General features: G+C 50.2%; 1 protein-coding gene across 2 annotated transcripts in view; it reads left to right on the forward strand.

The window, feature by feature from the left end:
* Positions 1 to 18,240, forward strand: part of PNPLA7 (patatin like phospholipase domain containing 7) — a 107,664-nt gene that overhangs the window by 23,195 nt on the left and 66,229 nt on the right. For both annotated transcript variants that reach the window (XM_029054302.1, XM_029054303.1), the window contains exons 12-17: positions 2,160 to 2,295; positions 4,126 to 4,275; positions 5,490 to 5,590; positions 7,204 to 7,350; positions 11,495 to 11,572; positions 12,328 to 12,533. In XM_029054302.1, the coding sequence (XP_028910135.1) occupies positions 2,160 to 2,295; positions 4,126 to 4,275; positions 5,490 to 5,590; positions 7,204 to 7,350; positions 11,495 to 11,572; positions 12,328 to 12,533 (818 nt within the window). The remainder of the gene's footprint in view (positions 1 to 2,159; positions 2,296 to 4,125; positions 4,276 to 5,489; positions 5,591 to 7,203; positions 7,351 to 11,494; positions 11,573 to 12,327; positions 12,534 to 18,240) is intronic.

The raw sequence follows: 18,240 nt of genomic DNA on the forward strand, positions 1-18,240 counted from the left end.
ATTATATGTAAATAAATTGTGGATATATAGGTGAATTAGAGGTGTAGAAATAAATTAGTAGTTTAGAAATTAGGGGGTATAGAAATTAGGGATATATAAATTGGGAATATATAAATGAATTAGAGGTAGGGATAAAAATTAGGAGTATAGATATAAATTAGGGGTATGGAAATAAATTAGGGATATAGAAATGAATTAGGGATATAGAAATGAATTAGGGGTATAGATTTAAATTAGGGGTATAGAAATAAATTAGGGGTATAGAAATGGGTATAGGAATAAATTAGGGCTATAGAAATGAATTAGGGAAAGAAATAGATATAAATTAGGGATATAGAAATAAATTAGGGATACAGAAATGGGTATAAGAATAAATTAGGACTATAGAAATGAATTAGGGAAAGAAATAGATATGTTAGGGATATAGAAATTAGGGGTACAGAAATGGGTATACAAATAAATTAGGGTTATATAAATGAATTAGGGATATAGATATGAATTAGGGGTATAGAAATGGGTATAGGAATAAATTAGGGCTATAGAAATGAATTAGGGAAAGAAATAGATATAAATTAGGGATATAGAAATAAATTAGGGGTACAGAAATGGGTATACAAATAAATTAGGGATATATAAATGAATTAGGGATATAGATATGAATTAGGGATATGGAAATTAGGGTATAGAAATAAATTAGGGGAAGAGAAATTAGAGGTATAGAGATAAATTAGGGGTATAGAAATAAATCAGGGCTATAGAAATTATGGATATATAAATAAATTGCAAAAGTCTAAATAAATTGCGGCTAGAATTGCCAGCTGCATTGGGTGGTGGGGGAGTTGAATGGTGGCATCTTAGAGCGCGGGCAGGGAGCCAGGAGAGCTAGAAGCTGGGGGGCCGGAGGGAGAGGGACGTCGATGGGGAGTTTGTGCCTTCTGACACGCTGCTCTGGAGAGGCATGACTCACCGCTGGCCGATAATTCCGGGTGACCAGCCCCAGATAATTGGACCAAGTACGCTGAAGCAGAGCGAGCCGAACTTGTCGTCCTAATGATTTCCCGATTAAATCCACTCCTTTCTGGGTCACAAAAACCATCAAACCAATTGCCGCGACTTCAGGCCGCACCCGGGATCCACGATTCGGAGGGGTACATTGGTGATTTGTATTTTTCCTCTTGGTGGTCGGTGAGATCCGGCTAAGGCCGAGTGGGAAGGATCCCTCGGTCTTTTGGGCTAGAAAAGGAGAGGAGGGGGTTCTAAGGGAGGTTCTCTGGACCGGACTTTCCTCTCCACCTCCTCACCCCAAGTTTTGTGGTGCCCATTTGGAAAGGGATGTATAATAATAATGATATTAACGCTTACCATGTGTCAAGCACTGTACTAAGCCCTGGGATAGGTACAAGCTTATCAGGTTGGGCACAGTCTCTGTCTCACATGGGGCTCACAGTCTTAATCCCCATTTACAGATGAGGGAACTGAGGCACAGAAAAGTTAAGTGACTAAAGACTAAAGTGGAATGTTAAGTGGGAGTCAAAGGACCTTGGATCTAATCCCAGCTCCGACGCTTGTTTGCTGGGTGACCTAGAGCAAGTCACTTCACTTCTCTGGGCCTCAGTTCCCTCGTCTGCCAAAGGGAGATCAAATACTTGTTCTCCCCCCTAATAATAATAATAATAGTAAATGTTCAGTGCTTACTTTGTGCCAGCCACTGTTCTAAGCACTGGGATAGATATAAGCTAATCAGATTGGACATAGCCCCTGTCCCACACGGAGCTCACGGTCTTAATCCCCATTTTACAGATGAGGGAACCGAGGCCCAGAGAAGTGAATTGACTCGTGCAAGGATTAAACATCATTAGAACCCAGGTCTCCTGACTCCCAGGCCTGTGCTCTAACCACTAGGCCGTCACTGCTTCCCAAGCTTTTTCGTGACCCCGTGCTAAGGCTGTGAGCTCCATCCGGGACCTCATTATCTTCTGTCTCCCCCAGCGCTTAGCATGGCCCATAGTAAGAGCATAACCAAAATCATTATTATTAGTAGTAGTAATATTATTAATTCTCTGATCTTCTCTGAGGATTGCTCAGCTGCCTTTGGACCAGTTCAAATGGTCAAATGGTGGCCTTGGACCCATTTCCTTACCCCTCTTTCATTCCCTTAGGAGAGCCAGGCCATTCCCCTGCTGTCTTTGGCCAGCCTGACATCCAACAAAGCGATGAAAAGACAGATGTCCTGCCCCATTGTGGAAGAAGAGCCGGGAGAGAAGACCGACAAAACGGGGGAACTCTCCGAATCAGGTAACTCCAGCGTGGTTTGGGGCTGGCCTCTGGAGAAAGCGGGTGGCGCGTCTTGAAGGAAATGGAGCTCTAACTTCCGGTGGAGCTTCCTCAACATGGTGATGCTAACGTTTTTTTAAAGAAAAACTAAGGCTAAGAACAAAAAAACGAGCAGAAATCGGAGCAACCTCCAGGCCGTTTGAAAACATTCTGTCCGGTCACCCGAGTCCCGCTGTCTCCATTGGCACGTGGAAATTTTCTGGGAATCATGTAGGGCTGGCTGCTTCCGTTCGCTTCCCAGAGACCCTGGCTTGTATTCACCTTTCCTCATCCTCTCCCTCTCTCCACCCGTTTCCATTGTCTCGCCCGTGTCTCGCTCCTCCTGGCCTTGTCCTTGGGCATCTCAAGGCCCATGATCTTTGCGAGCGAATGAGGACGTCGGCTAATCTTTGCAGCTTCTGAATTTTCCCACTGATCGAGACTACATAGTATTCGGGGTGGCGTGCCATCCCTAGACGCCGGGAGGGAATTAAACTCTGCTTTTCGCCTCCTGAGCACGATCAGAAGGATTGGAAGGAGAGTGATTTTCATTTGAAGTGACTAGAAGTTGATGCCGCATTTGAGCGCCGAGGGTTGGGAAAGTGTGCTGGGCAACTCCAACTGGGGAATCTGGGTGGGTTGTGATGCTGTTGGAAAAGATGCCGAAGGAAAAGACTGGGCGGTAGCCTTGGCAGTCAACCTTCGGAACAGTTACACCTTGAATTCGGTCTGCGTGGCTTAGCGGTTGCCATCTCCAGAGCTGAAGATGACACTGAGAGTTGCCAGAAGTAGCAAGGAAATGCAGGTTAGGGTGAAATGGAGGAACGCACTGGCATGATTGAGGGGGCGGAGATGTAACCGTGAAGACTTTCCTCAGGAAGCAGCAGATTAAAGCTTCGGTACCAAGACCCCGCTCCGAGGAATCGATCCTCGTGGTAGCGGCTCCCCCGACACTCCTCGCGCCCTCCGGTCCCTGCCGGGTCACGTTTCCCCTCAGGCACGGAGGGCATAATGTTGGTAGACGGGCAAGGGGGCAGCCCATCTCCAGGTCCAAGCCTTCACCCACCATTAGGATAAGGCAGAACCAGGCCCCGAATACAAGTTTCCAGATTTGCGGAGACGCTCTTTCTGTCAGACTGGCCTTTTGAGCGTGTGATGGCAGAAGTGGGAGAGACCAACTGGTTTCTTAGGGTTGATGAGATTCGCTAAGGACTGTACTGAGCGCTGATAATGACTTGGGAAACAGTCGCAGGAGAATCAGTGTGTGCTGTTGGGAGGAGGGACTGTTTTCTACAGTTGTGGAACGGATTGGAAGCGTTTGATCGGAAGCCCTCTCCTCCCTACTTCCTCCTCCCCATTCAGTGAAGAGGGCACAGTAGCCTTGGTTCTTCCCAATACTAGAGAAGCAGTGTGGCCTAGTGGATATAGCCCGGGGGTGGATGTCAGAGGGACCTGGGTCCTACTCCTGGCTCTGTCACTTTCAGTCACATATATATCGAGTGCTTACTGTGTGCAAAGCACTAAGTGCTTAGCAGAGTACAACAGATGCATTCCCAGCCCGCCAACAAGCTCACTTGTCTCCTGTGTAACCTTGACCTCATTTCCCTCATCTGGAAAACGGGGATTAAAATTGCGAGCCCCATGAGGGAAAGGGACTGTGTCCAACCCGATTATCTGGTATCTATCCAAGCGCTTATCTATCCAAGGGCTTAGATGCCCGGCACGTAGGAAACGCTTCACGGATCTTATTAAATAACGGTACCAAAAAAAAAAAGCCCAAACCTCTGTGGCTCACGCCTTGTACCCTTCCAGGAGAATTCGTGAAGGGCTGCTCAGCAGAGAGTTCTGGGCCTATGGTGAAGAGAAGCTTTTCCAGCCCTGTACCTGCCGCCATTTACGGAGAAGCTTCTGGAGAGCTGGGGAAGATCCAGGGGGCTGGTCCCGACCCAATTACCCCACAAGGTAAAGTCTGGGGGAGGGGGTGGAAAGGGCGGTGGTCTTCCAACGTGCTATCTACACGGCTACTTTCTGGGGTTTGTTGCAATAGAAGTTGGAATCCACCCATCTGTCAATTAGTGGCCTTTATTGAATGCTTACTATGTGCAGAGCACTGTACTGAGCGCTTGGGAGAGGACAGCTCACCAAGGAGACACTCTCCTAAAAGCAGCGTGGCCTAGTGGCCAAGAGCACAGGCTTGGAAGTCAGAGCATGTGGGTTCTAATCCCGGTTCCGCCACTTGTCTGCTGGGTTACCTTGGGCAAGTGACTTAACGTCTCTGTACCTCAGTTACCTCTTCTGTAAAATGCCTTTCAAGACTGTGAGCCCCATGTGGGACAACCTGATTATCTTGTATCTACCCCAGCGCTGAGAACAGTGCTTGGCACATAGTAACAACACTATTATTATTATTATTATGGGGCCAAGTTCTGGGGCAGATCCAAGATAATCAGGCCAAACGCAGCCCCTGTCTTACATGGGGCTCACAGTGCGGAAGGAAGAACAGATATCGAAATCCCAATTGAGAGGAAACGAGGCCTAGACTCAGTGACTTGCCCGAGGTCACCTAGCAGATAAAAGGGTGGGGCTGGGATTAGAACCCAAGTCCTCTGACTTCCAGCCCCCTGCTCTTTTCACCATGCCGCACTGCCCTTGAAACCAAAAAGTCCTTACCTGTCACCATATGTCCTTCTGCTCCCAAAAGGAGGAACCATGATGAAAACACCATAACGTTCTGACAAAGATTTAAACAGACACAGGAGTGCCAGTATCGGGGAAACCCCGTCCCCCGGCCTATTTTAAAACTAGATTTGGTAGCTGCCCACGTGGAGAGGAAAGTTATCAAGCCTCATGAGATTGGCAGACTCGATGGCAATGGCCTACTTTTGCCTACTGAAGTTGCCAACCACCATCTTGTGATCACAGACACCATCTTCCCAAAAAAAGAACACGCCCTGGAGGCACATGAACACATCCACACAAACTTGGGGGTGACCCGAGGATGTTGGCGGATGACGCTGATATCTAGGAGCAGTGGTGGCGTGTCTTTACCTCAGCCAAATTATTTTCCCTACTTGCCTCGGGGCAGCAGCCAGTCAGCAGGGAAGAGGTTGGTAGCGCCAAGATTGACGGGTTGGTCGGTCAGCCCGGAGACTGACGGCCACCTTTCCCGTTCCTAGGTAGCCCGGTCGGCGCCAAATCGGACCTGGGGATGGTCTACGATCGAGCCAGGGTCAGCATCACCTCGGATAGCTTCCCCCCGGTCACTCAGCTGAGCAAGGTAATTCATTCATTCAGTCATATTTGAGCACTTACTATGTGCAGAGCACTGAACTAGCCCTCCCTGTAGACGTTTGACCCTTCCCATCTCTCCCTTCCCAGAGGCAGGTGGAAAATGTGACTTGGTTTCCCCCCTCCGGACAGTCTCCTATCATTCATTCAATAGTATTTATTGAGCGCTTACTATGTGCAGAGCACTGTACTGAGTGCTTGGAATGTACAAATCGGCAACAGATAGAGCCAGTCCCTCCCCATTGACGGGCTTACCCTGACTCTGGACAAGGGAGAGCAAGATCTTGTCCTTCTGATGTTGATTTTTATGAATTCAAGGGAACCTATTTTTTTTTTTTAATAGTATTTGTCAAGCTCTTACTATGTGCTAGCCCGACTCCCAGACATCCACTAGGGCTGTTCCTCAATCCCTATGCCTCCCTTGAGTTAATTTTTTTTTTTAAATGGTATTTGTTAAAAACTCAGTTTCAGCTTTTCAATTTAACTGGATTTAACTTTTCGATTGAACTGGGGCTCCTTAGACTGTGAGCCCCATGAGGGACAGGGACCGAGTCCAACCCAATTTGCTTGTGCCCACCCTGGCGCTTAGTACGGTGCCCGGCACATAGTAAGCACTTAAGTACCACAGATACAGTCATTACGATTAGGCCACGTCGAAAGGACCTTTCAGGGCCACTGTGTGCTCGTGATGTGGGGATTGCCATAGAGAGGTCTTGATGGCGTGATCAGTCGGGCTTCTTCTCGCAAGGGTTTCGTAATAATAACGATTCTGGTATTTGTCAAGTGCTTACTTTGTGCCAGGCACTGTACTAAGCACTGGGGTGGGTACAAGCAAGATGGGGTTGGCCATAGTCCCTGTCCCACGTGCGGCTCCCAGGTTCAATCCCCATTTTCAAGAGGAGGGAGCCGAGGCCCACAAAAGCGAAGCGACTTGCCCAAGGTCACACAACAAACAAGTGGCAGAGCCAGGACTGGAACCCATGACCCTCTGACTCCTAGGCCCAGGCTCTATCCACTACACCATGCTGCTTCCCAGTGGTTGTGTAAATGACAACCCAAACTGATAGGTAATATTTGGGGATTTTTTCCCCTCCACTGCCCCGAGGTGAGTTTTATTTTTGAACCCTCCCCGGGGAGGACCTTTCCTCTCCCTTTTTGAAACCTGATTTCAGAGTCCTTCAAGGTGGGATTCCCACTTTCCTTGGCTTAGTGGATAGAGCATGGGAGTCAGAAGGACCTAGGTTCTAATCCTAGCTCTGCCCCATGTCTACTGTGTGACCTTGGGTAAATCACTTCACTTCTCTGGGCCTCAGTTCCCTCATCTGTAAAATGGGGATTAAGAGTGTGATCCCCGTGTGGGACAGGGACTGTGACCAACCCGATTAGCTTATGTCTACCCCCGTGCTTAGAACAGTGCTTGGCACATAGTGAGTGCTTAACAAGTGCCATGGTGGTTATTATTCCCTGTCTGCAGTCCCTGGGAGACAGGAGAACCGGGAAGCCGAGATACAGATGCACAGGTTGGTCGCGTTGTCCCGCCTCTGTCACCCACGGAGGCTCCCCAGTAATCAGCCTCTCTCTCTTTCCCCCACCCCCCTCCAGCCCAGAAAGTCAGTGACAGTGTCAGAAGTCCCCTCAGCCGTATTCTGCTATTCGGAGGATAATCCCGAGGAGGCGATGGTCAGCAGGAAAGTCGACATCATCTTTAAGGCAGCCAAAGAAGACCTCCTCACCCTCATGAAGCTGGACGTAAGTACCCACCTAAGAATAATCATCATAATAATAATAACTGTAGTTACTTTTTTAAGCGCCTCCGTTGTGCCAGGCACGGTTCCAAGCGCCGGGGCGATACGAGTTAATCAGGTTGGACACAATCCCTGACCCACATGGGGCTCCCATGCTTAATGCCCATTTTATGGATGAGGGAACTGAGGCCCAGTGAAGTGACTTGCCCGAGGTCACCCAGTAGGCACGATGCTGGTGTCTCATCCCGGCTCCACCACTTACCAGCTGTGTGACTTTGGTCAAGTCATTTCACTTCTCTGTGCCTGTTACCTCAACTGTAAAATGGGGATTAAGACCCATGTGGGACAACCTGATTACCTTGTATCTACCCCAATGCTTAAAACAGTGCTTGGCACTTAGTAGGCACTTGACGAATGCCATTATTATTATGAGGCCGAGTCGGAATGAGAACCCAGGTCCTTCTGACTCCCAGGCCTGGGGTCTGTCCGGTAAGCTGAATCCGTGCTCTATCAGGGGTGGGGAGGGGGGATACCCTCCAGCTCATCCTACCTGCGTCTCCACGGTTACCGGGCTCCCTGACGGGATTCCTGGGTCCTTCCGCCCTGTCTTCTCAGCTGAGGCTTTCCACCTTTGCCATCAGAGGAGGAATGGTCAACTTCCTGTCTTCCCAGAGGGAATCTGTTCTGAATTTCTTCTCCATTTTGGCAGCCATCGATCGAGGGTTGTGTTTAGTAGCTGTTCTTTCCATCCTGGGGGTGTTGGAGGGTTGATTTGGTTTTTTTCCCCCCACTCTGCCTTTCTGTCACTTTCAATCCATCCATCAATAGTATTTGCCGAATGCTTACTGAATGCAGAGCACTAGGCTAAGAGCTTGGGAGAGGACAGGAGAGCAGAGTTGGTAGACTCGTTCCCTGCCCACAAGGAGAGAGACAGAGGTTTAATAGAAATAATTTGTAAAATGGAATAGAGAGAGATGTTCATCAGTGCCGTGGGATAATTGTCACATGTCCAAAGGTCTCCGATCGAAAGCGCACAGACCGGAAGCTTGTTATGGGCAGGGCCTCAGTTCCCTCATCTGTAAAATGGGGATTAAGGGTGTGTCCAACCCGATTAGCTTGTGTCTACCCCAGGGCTTAGAACAGTGCTTGTATTCTGTTATCGTATATGCTCCCAAGCGCTTAGAACTGTGCTCTGCACATAGTAATTGCTCAGTAAATACCACTGATGATGATGATTCTCATTGGTTGCGAGGTCAGGTGCCATCGAAATGTCTCTGAGGGGGCAGGGGGTCGGTGTCTCCTGATGCACGGGGCTGTGATTCAGAAACTTCTGGGGTGTGTAGGTTTTCGGCAAGGTGCCAGCAAACTGAAATAAAAGGACAGGTTTGTTTATTTCCTGAGGGACTGAATTGCAAAAAGCAATGTCCCCTTCCTCCAGCTCAAAAGCATTTTTAGAGGAGACCTTGAAATCCTAACATCTGAGGGCCAAACATTGTCCTTACTCCGTAGAGGAGAAGCAGAGGGTCAACCAGTCGCATTTATTGAGTGCTTACTGTGTGCAGAGCACTCTTCTAAGCTCTTGGAGAGGACAGTAAAGCAGTAAAAAGACACATTGCCTGCCCACAACAAGCACAAGCCTGGGAGTCAGAGGACCTGGGTTCTAATCCTAGCTCTGCCACTTTTGCCGGCTGGGTGACCTTTTCTGGGTCACAGTTCCCTCATCTGCAGAATGTGAATTTAATACCTTTTCTCCCAGAATGTGAATTTAATACCTTTTCTCCCACTTCCTTAGATAGTGAGCCCCATGTGGGATTTGATGATCTTGTTTCTACTCCAGCACTAAGGATGCTGCTTGGGACATAGTAATCGCTTATCAAATATCACAAATATTAAGAACTATCCTGGCTTTTTTTTTAATGGTATCTAAGGGTTTACTATGAGACCAGGCACTGTACTAGGTGCTGAGGTAGATAAAAGCTAATCAGGTTGGATGCAGCCCATGTCCTACATGGGGCTTGCATTCTTAATCCCCATTTTCCAGGCAAGGTAACCGAGGCCCAGAGAAGTGAAGCGAGTTGCCCAAGGTCACCCAGCAGACAAGCGGTGGAGCCGGGATTAGAAGCCAGGTGCTCTGTCCTCTAGATCACGCTGGATTTCTTTTGAACCGGGGGACAGGATCTAGAAGAGGTCAGGGGGTCTGAGACTTCTCTCCTAGACCCTGTCTCCCGGCTCAAAAGAAATCCAGCGTGGCCTAATGGATAGAGCCCGGGCCCGGGAGTCAGAAGGACCTGGGTTCTGATCCCACCTCTGCCACTCGTCTGCTGGGTGACCTTGAGCGAGTCACTCGACTTCTCTCCGCCTCTGTTACCTCATCCCGGGATTAAGACAGCAAGCCCCATCTAGGACATGGACTGTGCCCAACCCCATTAGCTTCTATCGACCCCAGCACTTAAAACTGTGCCTGGCACATAGTAAACGCCTAACAACCATCATAAAAAAACCCAAATCCACAGCAAAAGATTTTTCCGCATTGCCGATGTTAAGGAAACAATGGAGTTGGGTTGTTGTGCTGTGCATCTGAGGTCCTGGCGGAGGATTTATTTTGAGTAGGGAGGGCGAGGGGAGGGGGAAAGAGGTTGTGGGGAGGAGGAAGACTACCTAATTATCACCTTTGAGCAATGAATCATCTCAGACACCCGCTCTGCCGAAGCCTCCTATTGCCACTGGCGCTTTTTTGTCTTTTAAGACTAATTCGAAAAGGACACAGCCAGCGGGAAACTCGGTAGCTGCAACCTTTTTTCTCCACCACCCCACTTCGAGTCCCTGGAAATATGAGTCACCGCTGGAGATTCCAAACGTGGTCGAGCTCGCCCGGCGACCTCGTATTTTGGGGCTGCTTTCGTCCAGTCCTGCTGCCTTCTGGGGACCTTCTGGGTTTTGTCTGCTTTCTTCTTGCTTTTAGGGTGTGGGTCAAGCTCTTACTCTGTGCCAGGCTTTGTACTAAGCGCTGGGGCAGATACACGGTTATGAGTGTACCGCAGTCCCTGTCCCACGTGGGATTAACAGGCTAAGTAGGACGGAGAACAGGTATTGAATCCCCATTTTTCGGATGAGGAAACTGAGGCCCAGAGAAGAGAGTGACACGGTCAAGGGCCCGAACGTTCTCCTCTTATATTGGGCTTTGCACATATCATAGACGTGAGAAGTGATGGCTGCCCCTGAAGAGAACTTTATTAAGCAGTAGAGGTAGTAGACTTGATCTCTGCCATCAGTCTCTGTGTGCAGAGCCCTGGATCGAGCCCATCGTGGTCTAATGGATCTTGCCCGGGCCTGGGAGTCGGAAGGACCTGGGTTCTAATCCCGGCTGTGCCACTGATCTGCTGGGTGACCTTGGGCCAGTCACTTTGGTTTTTTCTGCCTCATCTGTAAAATGTACTTTGAGGCGGTAAGGCCCATGTGGGACAGGGACCGGGTCCAACCTGATTAGCTTCAATCTACCGCAGTGCTTAGTAGTGGAGCTCATGGCACATAGTAAGCACTTAAATACCATCAAGGAAAAAAAAATCAAAAAACACCCAAACTGCAGTGGTTTGAAGTGTTTTCTATACAGGCCTCAGTTGACCTTATCTGTAAAATGGGGATTAAGGCCGTGAGCCCCATGTGGGACAGGGACTCTGACCAACCTGATTAGCTTGCATCTACCCCAGCGCTTAGAACAATGCCTGGCACACGGTAAGCGCTTAACAAATACCGTAAGAAAAGCAAAAACAGCCACCGCGGACAAGCGGAGGGAATCTAGACTGACCTTTGCTCTTTTTTTCTCTTTTTCTTTTTAACCCCACCCCTCCCAGTTGGTCGTATTTGTTGCGCTCTCTCTGTGTGCAGAGCACTGTGCTAGGCACTGAGAGTCAGAAGGTCATGGGTTTTTACTCCGGCTCCATCACTTGCCTTCTATGTGACCTTAGGCAAGAAACCTCGCTTCTCTGGGCTTCAGTGACCTCCTCTGGAAAATGGGGATTGAGCCTGTGAGCCCACAGGGGATGGGGACTGGGTTCAAGCCCGAATTGCTTGTATCCAACCCGTACAGTGTCTGGCACAAAGTAAGTACTTAACAAATACCACAATTATTATTATTTTTCTTTTTTCAGAATCCCTCGCTATTAGATGGAAAAGTGACCCTCCATCAGGTGAAGGCGGGCACTGTGGTGTCCAAACAAGGAGATCAGGTAAGACAGGCTCCTGGCGGGCTTCGGCTGAGGAGGGGCAGTCGATCCACCTCCTCAGATTGATCGAATGACGGTCCGATCCGGATCGTCATCGGGGCCTTGTTCTCCACCCCAGGATTGACAGGAGAGAAGTAGCACGGACCTGGGCGTCAGAAGGACCTGGGTTCTCATCCCGGTTCCGCCACTTGTCTGCCGTGTGGACCTGGGGCGGGTCACTTCGCTTCTTTGACCCTCAGTTCCCTCGACTGGAAAATGGGATTGAGTGGCGAGCTTCTCTTTTCCAAGTTGGTCGTTCCCCCGGTTTTCCTCCGAGCCCGGCTTCCAAAATGGCCAAGTCCCCATGACTTCATCCCCACCGTCCTGCCCTCGCAGTAATAATAATGATAAATGCTAAGCGCTTACTCTGCGCCAGGCACTGTTCTAAGCGCTGGGGTAGATACGAGCTAATCAAGTTGGACGAAGTCCCTGTCTCACGTGGGACTCACGGTCTTAATCCCCATTTTCCAGAAGAGGTCACGAGGCCCAGAGAGGTGAAGCGACTTGCCCCAGCTCACACGGCAGACAAGTGGCGGAGCCGGGCTTAGAACCCAGCTCCTCCTGCCTCCCAAGCCAGTCCTCTACCCACTGGGCCGAGACCCCTTAGCTCAGAATAGGCGACTCCCCGGAGGTCCGCAAAGAGCGAGCCCCCGCTAAACACGCCTCGATGGTCTGAGGGGAGCTGGCCCCGGGCCTACCTCCGCCTTTTTCTCGGCCAGGACGTGAACATCCTGTTCGTGGTGTCCGGCCAGCTGCACGTCTACCAACGCAAGATCGACAGCGAGGAGGAGACGTGCCTGTTCGTCACCCACCCGGGCGAGCTGGTGGGCCCCCTGGCCGTCCTCACCGGGGAGCCCCTCATCTTTACCATCAAGGCCAACAAGGACTGCATTTTCCTGTCCATCTCCAAGGCCCATTTCTACGAGTGAGTTCCTCCCCTCCCCCGCCACCCCGGACCCAGCAAACTCCGTCGGTCAATGGGATTTATTCCTTCTAGACTGAGTCCGTTGTGGGCAGGGATTGTCTCTATCTGATGCTGACTTGTACTTTCCAAGCGCTTAGTACAGTGCTCGGCACACAGTAAGCACTCAGTAACCACGGGGGTGGCTACAGTCAGCTTGGACTCAGTCTCTGTCCCACAGGGGCCTCTCCGTCTTAATCCCCATTTTGCAGATGAGGGAACTGAGGCAAAGAGAAGTGAAGTGACTTGCTCAGGGTCAAACAGCAGACAAGGAACAGAGCGGGGATTAGAACCCAGGTCCTTCCGACACCCAGGCCCAGGCTCTAGGCAATAGGCCACGCTGCGTTCCCTGCCTGCGACTTTCCCCGACCCCTCCCAGGTCTTTGCAAAGGTCTTTTCTCTTTCCATTCCTCGGTTCAGGCCTCCATTCCTTCTGGGAAAGTGGACTGTGTCCAATTCCCACCTCTGTATTTTATTTCGCAGGATGTAGTACAGTGCTTGCTACATAGTAAGCACTTAATAAATACTATTATTACTACTAGGGCAGTTTTCATCCATGAGCTAATTCAGAACCCTTTCCTCTCTTCCAAATGACTCCCGCAGAGGTGTTTTAAGTTAAACTCGTGGAAGGAAATGTTTGACTATCATTACTATTTTTATTCTGATATTTATTAAGTCGTAACATCCATGTTGGAGAAATCTGGTTTCGCGTTGATCTCTGGGGAAGAAAAGGTTTGTTTGTGCTGCAGGAGATCTCTGGACTTTCGAATCTCTCTCTTTCTATTGTTACGGCATGTTAAGCGCTTGCAGTGTGCCAGGAGCTGTCCTACGCGCTGGGGTTGGTCCAGGTCCCGTGAGGGGCTCGCAGTCTTAATCCCCATTCTGCAGAGGAGATCACTGAGGCAACAGAGAGGTGAAGCGACTTGCCCGGGGTCACTCAGCAGACAAGTGGTGGAGCCGGGATTATTCCTTCATTCAGTCGTACTTATTGAAAGCTTACTGGGTACAGAGCACTGTACTAAGCACTTGGGAGAGGACGATGTAACGATAGACAACAAGCTTACAGTCCTGAGGAGATGGGAACCCAGATCTTTCTGATCCCAGGCTCAGACTCAATCCATTAGTCCCCGCTGCTTCTTATTTAGAAAAACCAAACTGGTTTTTACCGTGGGGGAAGGATGGAAACCTCGGAGAGGGGAAGGGGAGAGGCAGGCGAGGAATTTTAGGAAAATGGAAGGCTTTGAGTCGCAATCAGTGGGCAACAAAATCTTTTGAGGGATTTCACTGTCCGTCATCTGCCTGGAGCAATTCTCCGCCAAGTTGTGCCGGACCGAAATTTGCCGACTGCAGGGGGTGCAAGCTTCCTCCGGCTGGAATTCTGAAATCGACAGCATCTCGCCGCTCCGCCCGAACGAGGGAAACTGGGATTTCGCTCTGCCCGTAGAGCCGCAGCAGCAGGAGGGAAAGTTTTTTGAGGAGTGGGAGGATGAAATTAGTCATCTCCTTCCCCCAGGACCTGGGCTGTAGATTCTTGTCACCGTCCCAAGTCCCAGGAAGGATAGGGCAGGGGCTTAGGACGCGAAAAGCAGGCTGGGATCATGTCGCTTTCCGCCATACCTTTGAGCTGAGTCTGGTTCGAGGCCTTGGCCCCCGAAATAATAATAATAATGGTTTTAAGCGCTTACTGTGTGTCAAGCGCTGTTCTAAGCTCTGAGATAGGTAACAAGCTAATTAAGTTGGACACGGTCCCGGTCCCACATGGAGCTCAGAGTCTTAAATCCCGTTTTTCAGATGAGGTAACTGAGGCCCAGGAAGTGGAGTGACTTACCCAAGGTCACCCAGCAGATGAGTGGAGCCGGGATTAGAACCCAGGTCCGTCTGACTCCCGGGCCTGGGCTCTATCCTCTAGGCCATGCTGCATGGAGTGAAATCTAGATGGGAAGAGTGAGAGGAGAGAGAGCCAGCCAATAAAAAGATGACCAGCAGCATGGCTCAGTCGAAAGAGCCCGGGCTTGGGAGTCAGAGATCACGGGTTCAAGTCCCTGCTCTGCCACTTGTCAGCTGTGTGACTGTGGGCAAGTCACTTCACTTCTCTGTGCCTCTGTTACCTCATGTGTAAAATGGAGATTAAGACTGTGAGCCTCACGTGGGACAACCTGATTACCCCGTGTCTACCCTAGCGCTTAGAACAGTGCTCTGCACATAGTAAGCGCTTAACAAATACCAACATTATTATTATCATTATGACCGGCGGCTATTGCCCTGGGCCAATGGTTAGGCAGGGAAGTCCAATCCCTGATCCACGTGAGGAATGACGGTCCATTTAATGGGAGGCTGCATCATTCCAGAGGTTAATCCGTACTCTGGGCTCCAGATTCTGAAGTCGATATTTATTTTTTTGGCGGGGAGGGTTGTATTTGTGAAGTGCTTATTATGTGCCAGGCACTGTTCTAAGCACTGAGGTAGGTAGAAGCTAATCAGATTTGACACGATCCATGTCCCAAGCAGGACTCACCGTCTTAATCCCCATTTTATGGATGAGGGAACTGAGGCACAGAGAAGTGAAGTCACTTGCCCAAGGTCATCTAGAAGACAAGGGGAGGAGCTAGGAGTAGAACCCAGGGCCTTCTGACTCCCAGGCCTGGGCTCTAACCACTAGGTCTCTCAGCAAGACCCTCCCCCCAACTCTCCCCGGCGATGAGGCCTTGCGTGTCAGAGACGGGCCTCTGGGTTTGTTGGCGAATCATCCTGCCTTTCATTAGGAAGACCCTACCTTTCCTCAGAGAAGCAGAATGGTCTAGTGGAAAGAGCACAGGCCTTGGAGTCCGAGGACCTGGGTTCTAATCCAGCTCGGCTACTTGTCCGCTGTGTGACCGCGGGCGAGTCACTTCACTCCTCTGGGCCTCAGTGACCTCATCTCTCAAACGGGGATTAAGATCGTGAGTCCCATGTGGGACAGGGATTGTGTCCAACCTGAATAACTTCTTTCTACCCCAGTGCTCAGAACAGCGTTGGGCACATAGTAGGCACTTAGCAAGCACCATAATAATAATCGTTGATGGATTAAAGCCGGTGTTTTCTGGGGCCAGAGATTTCCATCGGATGATTTCTGAAGCCTTTTCCGCCCAGCTGAGCTTCATCCTCGTACTCCGAAGTCGCCTCAAGTAGAGGAGAATTCAGTCTCTGAGTTCACACGTGGGCTTTTCCAGGTGATTCCTAGATTTGGGCTTCCTCGGACCGCGTGGAGGATTAAAGACCGTGACCCACATGTGGAACTGGCTCCAACCTGATTAGCTTGTAACTAACTATCCCAGCGCTTAGTACAGTGGCTGGCACATAGTAAGCGCTTAACAAATACCATCCAAGAAAAGAAAGTCAGTGGCGGAGGTCATAAATGAGAGCAGCCAAGCCCCTTCTTTCTGCTGCTGTCGTGTGCTTAGAACAGTGCTCTGCACCTAGTAAGCGCTCAATCAATACGAGTGAACGAGCATGGTTTCTAGATGTATTTCCTTTAGTGCAGTGTGGCTCTCTCTCTTTCTGTCTTTCAAAGTATCCTTAGTTCACGTTCTCGAGGGATTTTCAGATTTCCACCTTTTCTCTCCCCAAAGGCTCACATCCGCACCAAGGTAAGATTTCTCCCTGAGAAAAATCACTTAGAGGCTGCCCTGTCGGTGACCTTTCAATTCCTGGCTGAACCACGGGTGCTAGCCGAGAAGTTTTCTCAGGGAGTTTTACAACGCCACTCTAAAGTTACCTTTTGTGGTTTGCCTTCTTTGAAAAAGAAAAAGGAGGGGAGGGTGCGTGTGTGTCGGGAGGGGGCCGGAAGTTGGGGGCTGGACGGAAGCTATCCCCTCATAGTCCGCTGGACCCGCACTTAAAAGGAAAACTTTTGGAAAAGAAAAAGGAAAAGAAAAAGCCTTTCCACCCTGTGGAGATGATGAGGAGACTCCTTTGGTCCTCTGGGCTTTTTCTTCATTTCGGCAATATCACGGCAGTCAGGCGTACTGAGCGCTTACCGTGTGCAGAGCGCTCTACTAAGCGTCGGGTATCCCGGCTCTGACGCCTGTCTGCTGTGAGACCTCGGGCTAGTCTCTTCACTTCTCTGGGCCTCAGTTACCTCATCTGTAAAATGGGGAGCGAGACTGGAGCTCCATGTGGGGCAGAGGCTGTGTCCAACCCATTTGGCTTGTGTCCACCCCGGCACTTAGTACGGTGGCTGGCACAGAGTGAGCGCTTCTGAAATACCGTAATAATTATCATCATCAGGCCAGGGTGCTTCGCCTTCCCTTGTCGTCTGCTCCGTCCAAGCCGCTTCCATGCCAGTTGGAGAGAAAATGCCGGGAAGATGTCCTCAATCTTTCATTCGTTCATTCAGTCGTATTTATTGAGCGCTTACTGAGTGTAGAAAAAGCCATAAAACCTCACTACTCCCCCGCGCTGTTTTCTTTAGACAGAGCTAGCTCTGTCTCGGCCGCGTCCGACGTCCCCGAGATCCGTGCGTCTGACGAGAATCCTTTCCCGACAGCGCGGTGATATCCCGAATATCCGGTCCATTTAAACGAACCCCCTGCCGGGAAGTTGACGATCGCTCTCCCCCCAACTTGAACCACGAAGATGAATAATTCCGCCCCCTCTCCCGGAGGGCGACCCGAGACCGGGATTCGTCACTGCCGAACGCTTCACGGTCCCCACGAGACGCCGGCCTCGGTGTCCGGCAGGGAAGCCGAACGGGGAGGCCGGGGGGAAATAGCTGCATCCGGGTCTTCCCGAGAGGGAGGAAGACCACGGACCAAGATGGTCGATGGTTCTCTTGGCCGGGCTTCAGTGGAGGTGGTGAAATGGCTGCCACATGAATATGGATGGTGTGAGACGTTGCTTGTTTTCCCTGTTCCCTTCCTCTCCTCTGTGTCTGCCGCAGTGAATTCTGGATAGGGGGAGTGGGCGGTGGCGGGTCTTCGGCAGGGAATGCGTCTGTTTGTCTTATTGTCCTCTCCCAAGCGCTTAGTACAGCACTCTGCACACGGTAAGCGCTCAATAAATACGACTGAGTGAAAGAATGAACTGCTGATATCAGCTGGGGATCCCAGCGAGCGGGGAGAGGGGGAGATGCCAGCTCCCGTCTTTTTGGTTTTTTTGTCCCTTTATTTTATGCTAAGCGCTTACTGTGTGCCAGGCACTGTACTGAACTCTGGGGTAGATGCAAGCTGATGAGGTTGGACGTGGTCCCTGTCCCACATGGGGCTCGCGGTCCCTTTTTTTTTTCTTTTTTCTTTATGGTATTGGTTAAGCGCTTACTCTGTGCCAGAAACCATACTAAGCCCTGGGGTGGACTCAAACTAATGAGGTTGGACACGGTCCATGTCACACATGGGGTTACTAGTAAAGCGCCTGGGCACTTAGTTAGCGCTCAACAAATACCCCAGTGATGATGAGGCAGCCTGGCTTAGTGGCAAGAGCCCGGGCTTGGGAGTCGGAGGATGTGGGTTCTAATCCCGGCTCTGCCACTTGTCTGCTGTGTGAGCTTGGTCAAGTCACTTAACTTCTCTGTGCTTCAGTTACCTCATCTGGAAAATGGGGATTAAAAGTGTGAGCCCCACGTGGGACAACCTGATTACCCTGTATCTACCCCGGTGCTTAGAATGGTACTTGGCACATAGTAAGTCTTTAACAA

The sequence above is a fragment of the Ornithorhynchus anatinus genome, chromosome X4 (assembly GCF_004115215.2).
Source record: "Ornithorhynchus anatinus isolate Pmale09 chromosome X4, mOrnAna1.pri.v4, whole genome shotgun sequence".
NCBI lineage: Eukaryota > Metazoa > Chordata > Mammalia > Monotremata > Ornithorhynchidae > Ornithorhynchus > Ornithorhynchus anatinus.